Source organism: Schistocerca nitens, chromosome 8 (assembly GCF_023898315.1).
Source record: "Schistocerca nitens isolate TAMUIC-IGC-003100 chromosome 8, iqSchNite1.1, whole genome shotgun sequence".
In the NCBI taxonomy this organism is placed as follows: Eukaryota; Metazoa; Arthropoda; class Insecta; order Orthoptera; family Acrididae; genus Schistocerca; species Schistocerca nitens.
The window spans coordinates 26,554,145-26,566,750 of NC_064621.1; the positions used below are offsets into that span (position 1 = coordinate 26,554,145).

Below are 12,606 nucleotides of genomic sequence, written 5' to 3' on the forward strand. Positions count from 1 at the left end.
ACTTGGTTGTTGTTTTCCTCTACCAGTGTTCCTATTAATGATTTGCCATATGCATTTGCTTTTATTTTATGATTGCTTGAGGAGGTTATCATTTGTAGCTTTTTGGGTGCACTAGCTAAATTCATAAATACCTTTTTATAAGAAGTAAAGTATTTCCTAAATTCTTCACTACTGCCCCATTCAATTTTGCTAACAGAGATAAATACTTTATTACTTTGATATAATCTGATGATTCCTGGGAGTGATCCAGTTGGAGGGTTTTCTGTCCCTGTTTACACTTTTTGTTTGTAATAGAAAGTGACAGTTAAGATAATAGCAGGAAATGTCTAAGATTGCTTCATATTTGCTGTCAACAGTTTGAGCGTCATATAAATTTTGCAAGTGTTCTTTCTGCATATCAGAAAGGAAAGTGTGTATGTTGTTTTTATTGAACTTTCTCCTCTGTACAAGAAGTTTTCTGGGTCCAGGCATGTTCATTGGCAAGTTAACCTGCATAACTAAGGGATTGTGGCCTGAGAATCCTAAACGTACAGAGGATAGTGTGCAACTCATGTTACTGGCTCCCTGGTCCAGAAAACTAATAGCATGGTTAGTTACCCTAGTCAGAGATTTGACCATCAGGTCAAGGTTGTAGCTATTCATAATATTTTTGAAGCTTAAATAGCTAGTGTCTTTTGAGAGAAAATTTATGTTAAAATCACCACATAATAAGATACTGTAAGATTTTGTTTTACTTATTTTTTCTACTACTAATGCTAGATTTTTGTATAAAGTGCTCATGTTGCCATAGGGTGTTTTGTAAGCAGTTATTGTATAGATATTCAGGCCTGTAAGCTTTACACCTGACAGTTCTAGTTCTTTTTCAAAACTATGGGAACTGCACGTGTCTAATGGTGTGGCGGTAATGTCTGTCACAGGTATGCAGCACGCACCACCTCTGACAGTTTTCTTGATAAGTGACTCACAAGTTTGAATTGTGGTAGTACAGCACTTTCTGTTTTGAAAGACCTCATGAAATATTCATTAATACACCATATCTGCACATCTAACAGATCAATTCCATTATAATTAAAATTTCTAACTCATTTAGTTTATTTTTTACCTCTTGTAAATTATGAAAATAAACTTCTGGTTCGAGGAATTGTTTGTTAGGTTTGATGATATGTGGGTGTGATTTATTAGACACTACCTTCTTGATTATAAATGACTGATGAAATTCCTTGGAAGTAATACGGTGGATCTCAACTTCATTTGGAGATGCTAAGAAAGAGGAGTTAGTAATTGCATTCCCTGGAACATTTGAGGTGCTCTTCAATCTCAGTAAGAAAGTATATCTAAAAACAAAGATGATGTGACTTACCAAACAAAAGTGCTGGCAGGTCGATAGACACACAAACGTACACACAAAATTCAAGCTTTCGCAACCAACGGTTGCTTCGTCAGGAAAGAGGGAAGGAGAGGGAAAGATGAAAGGATGTGGGTTTTAAGGGAGAGGGTAAGGAGTCATTCCAATCCCGGGAGCAGAAAGACTTACCTTAGGGGGAAAAAAGAACGGGTATACACTCGCACAGACACCTGCTTGTGTCTGTATATGTGTGGATGGACATGTGTGTGTGTGCGAGTGTATACCCGTCCTTTTTTCCCCCTAAGGTAAGTCTTTCCGCTCCCGGGATTCTTTTTCATTGTCTTTTGCTCTTTTACCTGTCCTGCACTCTGACAACTTATCATCGATCTGTTTTATGTTTTATAAGTTTGTTTCTTAAAAACAATACTCCAATGTATTTTAGATGTTTCCTTCCCCCTTCGTCTGCTATGTGTTTTACGTACATTTTAAATTTGAATTACTTCATGATTCACAAATGCACAAGAGTTATTTAGTGTTAATGTCTCGCAAAACCAGTAATATTAAGTCTTCACGTGACACATGTCACATAGAGAGCGTGCCAAGCCCTGTCACACTGAGGTCTGCTGAACAAGTGCATGTAAACAGCGGCCTCAGTTTATGTGATCGCTCTAAGCTTGTTGACACCAGTGCTTACCAATTTAAATTGTATATTACAGGTATGTTCCTACCAACTGTTATGTTCATATGCAGATGTAGTTGTGATTTTCTGTTTTATACTCTCTGATTGTAATGTGAAAAAATTTTTAACTTCTAGCACTGAGGATGGTCACTAAGTGACGGAAAATCGATTTTGCGGTTAATAAAACAAAAAAATACGACCAATGCTGTTTCTCCTTCCAAGTATATACATTGAGGTCATTGGAGCACAAGCTCAGATTATTTCAAGGGTGGGGAAGGAAATCAGCAATGCCATTTGAAAGGAACCATCCCAGCATTTGCCTGGAGCAATATAGGGAAACTGCAGGAAAATCTAAATCTGGATGGGCCGACGCAGATTTGAAGCATAATCCTCTCGAAAGGGAGTCCAGTGTGCTGACAACTGAACAACCTCACTCATGTGATTGGAACGAATATTTCTTGGTAGCGAGGGTGCAGCATGCTACCTTGAGTGGAGAGTCATCAAAGGATGTAGAAGTAACTTGAGGCTTTCCCCAGAGAAATGTGTTGACATCTTTGTTGCATGCAAATCAGCTAGCAGACAAAGTAACCACAGAATTTTTTGCTGATGGAGCAGTACCATCTGGAAAGAAAAGCTTCACAAATATTCAGTCAAATCTTGATAAAAATTCAAAGTGGTGGAAGGATGGCAATAGTTCATAAATGTAAAACTGTGTGCTTCACTAAATAAACAAAGTACCCTATGACTGCATTATCGGTAAGTCACAATTGAATTCTGTTGACTGATGCAACACCTGCATGTAACTGTTTGTGGGGATCACATAGATTCAGTCATAAGTAAAGCAAGTGACAGATTTTGGTTTATTGGTGGCAGACTGGGAAAATTTAATATCTGCAAATGAGATTTCTTATGAAACACTTGTGTGACACATTGTAGAATATTGCTCAAGTGTATGGAACCCATACCAGCTAGGGCGTTGGAGAGACACAAAAAATGTAAAGAAGGCCATTGAAAATGCTCTCATGTTTATCTAACTCTTGGGAGACCATGGCAGTGATGCTGAAAAACCAGAACTGGGTAAAAGTTGAAGATATATGCCAACTTTTCCACAAAAAACTCTTTACAATGTTTCAAGGAACAGTATTAACTAAGGAATTCAGGAATGGGCAATAACTCTTGGAGGGACCAAAAACATGAAATTGGGCTAATTACAACTTTCACAGAGGTTTTAAGGAATAATTATTCCCATGCTCCATGTGTGAATGTAATAGGAAGAAACCCTAATACATGATACAATGTGAAGTACCCTCTGCAAAGCACTTATTGGTGGTTTGCTCCACAAAAATTTCTTGAAAGTGGTAACCGTATCAGGCTGAATTAGTATTGTGGAGACAAAAACTGTCATAAGATATGTAAATATTTGTTCACCATGTCTTCTTTGCCCTACTATTATCACCTCATGTGCTGGACTGTAATGTTCTGTGTCTGTTAGCAAAGTGCTGAACAGTTGTTTGTAGAATATAGGTGAAGATGTCAATGTCTTCGGCCTGTTAATACGTAGTGTTAAAACTGAGTATCACACTAGGCTAGTGTGTTATAACATTACTGACTGCACATAAAATTCCACTTTACAAACATTTTATTTGCAATGAGAAACAAATTGAATCTTTCTGTTAGTGCTGTGTATCACACAAAATCCAATCAATGATGTTTTCTTGGCTGATTCCATCTTTGCATGGTGGAAGCTAAATATGCATATACTTGCCAGACCACCTCAGAAAATACATCACAATAAATATTGGCAGGGACCCACTATACTCATCTTTAGGCCTGCCTGTGCAGTTCTTTCCTTCCACCATTCCTTCAGGTATGCATCTTAATATGTCCTCAAACATGCAATCTCTTTGATTCACTGAATTCTTTATTAGGAATTTTTTCTTGTTGGCTGATTGTGGGACACCTTTTTCTTCTTACTCAATCTGCCAAACTGATGCTCAACAGCCTCTATAATGCCCCATTTCAAATACTTTTAATTGTTACATTTTTGTGTTTCGCGTTGTCCTTGTTTCCCTTCCATACATGCCTGTGCTGCAAACACAGCTTATAGTGAGTCTTTCTGTAGGCTCTAGCTTTCTATTTGTGAATATTTGCAGCTATTTCTTTTTGAGGTAACTGATTTTTTTTATCTAGTGTGATTATGTTTAACCAAAAATGTAGCTCATTATGCTGCAGCTCGTTCAAAGGGTAAGGATGAGTTGTATCATTTACATGTAGTTATTTAACATACATTTTTATGTAACATCAGAATTTACTCACAAGACACTCTACAGGTTGTGCTGCCTGAGCTTGCGATGTTGAGGTTTGCTGTGTACAGTGAGAAAGGGAAGCTTCTGGGGCAGCGCATTTTGCCTCTGGATGGGCTGCAGGCTGGCTACCGGCACATCTCCCTCCGGACAGAGGCCAACTTCCCCATGTCACTGCCCATGCTGTTCTGCTACATAGAACTCAAAATATATGTGCCTGAGCACTTTGAAGGTACAGTAGATATGTTTCATTATTTTTGCATAAAAGGTGAGCCCCATCAGTAGATTGTATGTAGTAACACTTTCTTGATTTGTTTTGTCCAGGGTTGCAAACTCGCAGCTTCATATAGCTAAGTTTATTTGAAATAGCAGGAAAACAAACAAAAACTTTATGATGATTATTTGCCATCATTTATCACAAAACAAAAATGTATTGCTTCACTTCAACATGTGTTGTTTGTGCTGCCGCTATACTACTTGTTAGAATCAAATAATCTGAAACTGTTGTCCCCTTCATGCTGCTGATTACTTGCCTAGTGTTGTTTATGTCTAATACTGTTACCAGGCTTGTTAGTTTAATAAGGGACAGAAACAGTGTCATATGCTGAGTGAGCACTGTGTAGCATACAGAGGTGTCATGTACTCTTGTGAGATGGCATTATTAGCAACTGACAGAGTTGTAAGGGCCACATTGTGGGTCTCCATTTGCTCAGATGACCAAATTGTGCAATATCCAGTTTTGTGGGGCATTTAGATATGACTGTGACCTGATATTGGACTGCATGGGAACATGAGAGGAGGCATACTGATTGTCAAGGTCTGTTCCTCCATTTCTTACCACCATAAGAGTCGCCATATCATGCACCAAGCATGTCCTAATCCCTCCACATCTCCACCTGCCATCTGGGAACAAGTAATGGATGCCCTGCAACATTCTGTGTTATGCTTATCCTGCACAATCGGTTGGAGATGAGTAGCAGCCAGACTAGGGAATTAAATACCGCCCATGCGTACACTGCCATTAATGCCCCAGCACAATGGCTGCATTTGGAGTAGTACTGTGACTGGGAAGCATAGTCTGTTGATGAATGTTGTCACATTATGCCCGACAGTAAATTGTGGTTCTGCATTGCTCCAGATGACCATCGTCAGTGAGTATGGTAGCGAGATGGGGAGAAGTCCCATTCTTTCAATGTTTTGGAGAGGCACAGTGATGTTATTCTTACCTTGCATCTTGGTGAGGACAGCTATTGGGTATGACTTCAGGACATGGCTGGTAGTGATTGAAGGAACTCCAAGAGAGCACAATGCTACATCACAAATCTTTTGCATCCTTGTGTGTTACCTCCCATAAAGCACTATTGTATGTCATTCTTCAGCAGGACAATGCCCATCCACTCTTGGCATGAGTCTCTATGAAGTGTCTGTATCATAGACCACAAATCTGGAGTTCTATTTCAGTGCTTTTATATAAATGTTTTAATTAATTAATAACTTCAATTTCTTTAGAATGCTTTCAAAGAAAGTTTTTATGAAGTTGGCTGAGCAGTGCTCTCATTTCAGGCTTTTCTGGATTGGTTCATGGGAGTTACTCACCACAGGACCTGTCTTGCACTCACAAATAAGAGATAGTTCTTACTTCCAGTAAACATTAGTAATGCTGGGGATAATTTTTATAAGAGAACCCATATGTGTAAACCTGAATCACAGAAGGATAATTGATAAAGTGTATATATGTAAATGGTTTATATGTAAACAGGTAGATATTTTTGAGCAATTTCATCTTGTAGGCAAAAGTATTTGTTATGTAACAACAGAACCAACTTTTAGTATATGAAAATTCAAGTTATGATGAACAAAGCATTTTCCTCCTGAAGCAATTGATTGTATACAGAGCAAGTGTTTGCAGTAGGTCTTTGATTTTAAAAAAATAATGGAGAATTCAATAGAATTATATCAGACAGTTTCTCATCTTCCTATAGTAATCACACAGTCCAGTGTTACAAGCTGTTGACAGACATTGGTTGCCCTCAGCAGACAGGTCCAATTTCACTTATGATAACTGCGCACTGCTGAGTTTGAATAATTTGTTGTAGTTTCATTTTTGTATTATGAGGTAAGGGCTCCCAAACTTGAGAAAAAGGTAATCAAGGTAGAGATTCTCTTCTCATGTTACTACAACTGTCAGTTGTTCAGGTGAATTAGAGGTCTGTGGTTTTCTTCTTCTCTTTCTTCTTCCTCTTCTTCTTCTCTTTTTTTCCCCACACGTGGTAATGGAAAATCTTCCACGGAATATAAATAATGGAAGGAGTGAAGGTAACAACTCACTCTGTAGTTGTAGTAAGTGATCTATGGGCACATAAATGAGATGGAAAACATTGTTAAGTTTTAGGACAATGTCTTCCTTCAGAGTTACTGTGATGGTATGACCAGGGAATTTTTCTCATTCCAGTTCCTTCCAGATGGCCCCAGGTCCATTCAGCCTACTGTCAAAATGAGTATCGGGGATCTTACATGGATGAAAGGATGGCTGAGGTGAGGGACTTGGCTATTCCTCCCCCTCCAAGTGCCATAGCTGATAGAATTGCTACAACCTACCTGCAGCTAGTCTGATAGTCCAGTCACAGGCTTGCATTGTAGACCTGACCTTACTTTTCACTTACTTCCAGAGTTAACTGGTGTAGAATACACATACAACTCCACAGATTCACTGCCCCAGCTAACTGTTTACTGACTCTGCACTTTGACCCCAGTTATCACTAATTAGAAATCTATTACTTTAGAGTTATTTGTTGGTGTTCTAATTTTGTTTTTGTTAATTGATATTCAGTGTTAACTTCACTCCCTTCTGGGATTGCTTGCAATGTGGGGCCCTGAGAATTTACCATTTTAATTCTATACGAGTAGTTTCCATTGGTTTCCCATGTCATCATGTGACTAAACTTGGCTCTCCCATTTCTCATATTCATTCAGTGTTCCATGGATGAACTGCTAGGGGATTAAACAATTTTTAAATAATCAAATCAACACTACTGAAGTTAGTTTTCAATTAATGCTTGTGTGTTCTCAGTTGTTCTCATCACTGGTTATAATTTCCATAATAATCAGAAAACAAGTCAGTAAGTTAAAATGTATTCAAGGAGCTGAACTTAAATAAACAAGTGGTCATTCATAATTTACAGGTGACTTCATGGAATATTACTCCTAGAATACTCAATTAGGAACATAAACCTTCATCCACTACACTTACAGTGACCGTCTTTACAAGAGCTTGAAGCTGACTCACTTTGTCATTGTCCACATTGGATACTTAAAGACTGCCATAGGAATGTTTTCACAAAATGTTAAAAAACGATTGTTGACCTAAAAGACAGAAATTATAGGTAACACATATACACATTAGGTCATGAAGTTATTGGCTATTGATTATACAAGATGTATTTGGAAGGTAAGGTCTATTTAGTAGTAATAACAGAATGAGTACAAATACAGAAGCACTAAATATTGAGAAAAAAATAGAAAACGTAAACTATCTTTCTTCATAGCTTCCACCATTTTCAGACATTTGTCACAGTATGACAAAAGTTTTGTATGCCTTCCTCATAGAACATTACTGCCTGTGGTGTCAACCACGTGGTAACATATTCTCAAATGTTGTCATTGTTGTTGACTTTTCAATCATCAAGAAATGTTTTCAGGTGCAAAAAGAGATAGAAGTCACTAGGGGCAAGGTCAGGGCTGTGCAAAGTATGGTCAGATTGGTTCTGGCCACAATCCGGCAAGAGTTGTCACGTCTCATTTGTAGCATGATGTTGAGTACAGTCATGAATCAAAACAATACTATTTGTGAGCTTCCTGCGGAACTTGTTCTGTATTGCATGATGCAGTTTCATAAGCATCTCACAGTAAATATTTTCACTGATTTTTTCACCTCACAGTAAAAAATGCACCAGTAGAATGTCACGTACATGTCATTTTGAGATGTCAAGATGTGCTACCATTGAGCCATTCATCACATTTTCCCCATGAATCTTGCAAATCTGTTGATGAAAGTCGATTGGTTTAGTGTTCTTCATATTCAGAATACTAATTTCAAATATAACCTCACAAGTTGTGGGATTTTCAATCAACTTCTTCCTTTAAACAAACACTATTCAGCCTAAACAACACACAGATAACTTCAGACGGTGTCATCTCCTCTTCCTTGACTCAAAGCATCTACAACACATGGACCAAACTCTGATTGCAGCACTACCACAGAAGAAAATACAAATGAAACTGACATTCTGGACATACCTTGTATTTTCTTAATGTGAGTTAATATGAAACGTTCTATTTTGTCAAGTCGATTTTTTGGTGTGAAATTTTCTCCTCATGTTCTATCACAGGTCATTATGAAATTTCTAGAAACTTAAATCTTGTATTTATAATCTTCACTATGCAAGATATTATTGCAGTAAATTTTTTCATGTACAGAAAATTCAGGGCTACATGATAATAACAACATTTTTTTAATTTTTTTTTAATTTTTTTTTTTAAGATTACGTTTCAAGTTCTGCAATTCTTATGACCACAATAATTTTAAATAAAGATTTTTCTTAAATTACATACGCTTCAGAGAAGACAAGAGGTTCTGTTGGAAGAAGAGAATGAGACTTTTAAGTAAGGAACATAAGTCCATGCAGTTAGCTAATGATCAGGTTTTCAAGTACATGTTGTTGTTGTGACTATTATGAATATTTCCTTAAAGAAAATGTTTATAAGCAAAATATTTATATTTTTAACATCAGTTACATGTAAATTACTATCTGAATAATGAGGCTCAAAAATGTAGTTTAACAGAGACTTTTGATATTTTACTTGCAAATGTTTTGTGAGTTGCTTACAGCTAATGCTGTTTCTTGATTTTCAACCTGTGTAGTTTATAACCGTGCCAATCCCCCTCTTTGAGAGTCCACAAGTCCCCATATTTCTTGATATATCACCAATCTTCTAGGTGGTTGACCTAATCAGGCTGAAGAACAGTCTGTATTTACACTGAGGAGGGAGAAGTCCCATCTAGGATCCACTCTGTTCACCCTGAATGGGGAAGGGACAATAAAAGATGCTTAAAATGTAGTCAACCTAAAATCATCATACTGGATACCATTTTTAGAGGACACACCACGTGAGATCAAAATAAACCAATAAATTAAAACCTGACAATCTGTAACATCCATATTCTGTTGGATAATGACACCCATCAAATATAAAAATGAACAGCAATTACACTCATGAGTTGGGAAGATTTAACATTGACATTGCTGCCCTGAGTGCAACTAGAGGGGCTGATCACAGTTAGCTCTAGAAGAATGCTTTCTTCGGGAAAGGAGAGGGTAGAAACATAACTTATATGCATGAAGTTCGGTTTGCCATGAAGAATTAACTCTTCTCTCTTTGGAAAACCTCCTTCTGGAATAAGTGTAACACTATGAAATGACACGTTAAACTCACAACCAGCAAATTTCTGTAGTTACAAGCTAGCCTCCATCTCTTACATCTACTGATCATCAAAAGAAGAAATTTTGTTACCAAGTTGACATAATGTTAACAGATAATTATACCCCAGTCATGTAAACTCATACTTGTAGGGGATTTCAATGCAAAGGTTGGTAAGGACACTATATTGTGGTCTAATACAATTAGGAAAGAGGGGTTGGGGAAGAGCAATTCCAATGAAGTTCCAGTGTTATCTAAATGCTTGAAACATGACCTATTATTATGGCTAACCCAGGAAACCTGTAAGCAATATGCATTGTGTTCAGTGAGGCATACGCAATGGCATACAAATGTTAACATCAGGAGTGATGAAATTTTGCAAAATGCTGAGCACTTTCATCCCCTTGGTAATCATCTGTCCACGAATGCAGTACAGGCACTGAAATCCTGTATAGGATAAGTTGCACTAGCACAGCTTATGGCTGTTTTGTGCTATATGGTTTCCAACAGTCATGATGTCAGTGCTCTGACCAAGCTCTTTATTTATCAGACCATCTTATACCATTTCTCATTTATAGGAGTGAGGCCTATGTCACCTACAGATGGTTGGTTGGTTGATCTGCGGGACGGGACCAAACAGCGAGGTCATTGGTCCCACCTACAGATGGCATCTGAAGCTCCTTGAGAACTAATTTTTTCAGCACTAATATCAGTACCCTGGAGAAAACAAACGCTACCACTACAGAGGATATCATCACCAAACACAAACTTTTATCGACTGGTAATATCACCCATATGCTGGCCAAAACAAATAATGTATTCTCAATGCAAAAATGGTCAGTGAGAATGAGGACGACACATGAAATGATACAAAGGTGATCCAAAGAGTCTTATTTTTTAAAAAAGATGTCAAATTGTTAATGACAATTGTGAAACTGCTGGCTCTGATTGTCTGGCTTTTCATCGGACTGTTATGGTGGCTCACAGTACTTTGAGCAACAATGGAAGAGATTAAGATCAGAGAAGCAGAACTGTAAGAAGAAAGGGAAAACGTCATGACAAGCAATGCAAATCAACCTGTTGACAAGCAATGCAAAGCAACCTGAGGTTGACATGGACACGACATGCCCTCACTGTAGTGGCAAATGTGATTCCAGGTTTGGTCTCCTCAGCCACTCACAAACTCGTAAAGAAGATAGTTCTTGTAGGAGACAAAATATGTGTTTTTTAGTGAGTCATGACCTGAAATGATGAGACCATTGCACATTTTTTCCCTTTTACAAGTCCATACATTTCTTGAACATATTTTATCATCCAATAATTCTAAATGGCCATATTGTAGTAACCTCATCTTCTCCATAGCTTTCCTTATGTCCTCTTCCACATCTATTTTTCCCCCTTGAGACTCCAGTACCTAGTCTCCAGTAATCCATCTCTGTGGATACCATGATCTTTTTCTCTTTTTCTTATTTGTCAAACTTACAATCCATATGTACATTTGGTTTCTACAGTTGTCTTCTATATAATCTGTTTGTTTTTAACTGTGATCTTTTTATTCCAAAGGATTGAGTTTAATTCATGAATAACACGTTTCCCTTGCCCTATCTTATCTTTTACACTCTTTCCATCTGGAGTTAGTTACACCTAGGTATTTAAATGGAAAACAGCATTTAATACCCAAATTTACATAATGTAAATCATGTTGTTGGTCACACTCACCATACACTCAGTTTTCTTTGTATTTATTTTTAAAGCCTACTTCTACATATATGTGATATATGTATCCAGTATGTGAAAGAAATGACATGAGGGAGAAACAAATATAGTATTTATGTTTGGAATGATTTTAATGCCTTTTGAATGTATCAATAGAGATGAGCTATTGCTCATTATTTTTGTGTGTTTTTTTGAATATGTGAATATAATTTGTGTATTCGGGCACAATACTAGCCCCTGAAAAACCCTGAAAATGTCCGCTGTAAACGTGAAACACTTTCACTGGTAAAATGGGATAAACATTTTTAGTGGACAGTTTCCTACCAATTTGAAAAGCCAACATATATAAATTACACTAGAAAAACTGCACTTTTGTAGAAACTTTTTCGAAACATTTTCCAAAGCACATTTATGTTATATTTACTGGACTGTGATTGACATCTTTAAAGGAGATGTTCAGTAAAACATAAGAGTGGTACATGTTTCAGATTTAATGAATGCACTGTCAGACCCATGTGCTTTCTTGTCTGCTCGAGAGAAGATGGTGGAGAATATGAAGGCAATGGGTGCCGAACAGATGGAAATGTTGACTCCTGAAACTGTGGTAGGTGATGGAAGTGAAGGAGGAGCTGGTGACAGTGGTAGCGAGGATGGCAGCAGAGGATTGGGCAGCAGCAGTGGCGGCAGCAGGAAATCTGGGAAGTCTTCTGACCGAAGGTCCAGTGGCCCTGCAACGCTTGAGGAACACTATGGCAAGTAAACTTGCCCCATTTGGGCTTAACATGTTGTATCAGTGTGAAAAGTGAAATGTTTGCGAGCTCCAGTCACTCACCAAACTCATTGTTACTGAACAGCTGCCTGTCTCCCAGTTTGCATAAATTGCAAACAATTGACATAAACAGCAACAGTTGTCAGGGACATCAGTTATTTCGAATTACATATTGACTCTCAGATCACACAAGTGGGATTAGATTTTGTACCTGAGGCTGAACATACAGTTTAAAGATTACAAAAAATTTCTTTATTTCCCTAAGTCAGTAAACCTAGTCTATATTGGCAGACCAACTACTTCTTTTAGTGATGAG

At 37.6% G+C, this 12,606-nt stretch overlaps 1 protein-coding gene across 3 annotated transcripts in view; it reads left to right on the forward strand.

Moving 5' to 3' along the window:
- Window positions 1–12,606, forward strand: part of LOC126198524 (1-phosphatidylinositol 4,5-bisphosphate phosphodiesterase-like) — a 590,920-nt gene that overhangs the window by 487,778 nt on the left and 90,536 nt on the right. For all 3 annotated transcript variants that reach the window (XM_049934913.1, XM_049934915.1, XM_049934914.1), the window contains exons 17-18: window positions 4,355–4,559; window positions 12,010–12,273. In XM_049934913.1, coding sequence (XP_049790870.1) covers window positions 4,355–4,559; window positions 12,010–12,273 — 469 coding nt within the window. The remainder of the gene's footprint in view (window positions 1–4,354; window positions 4,560–12,009; window positions 12,274–12,606) is intronic.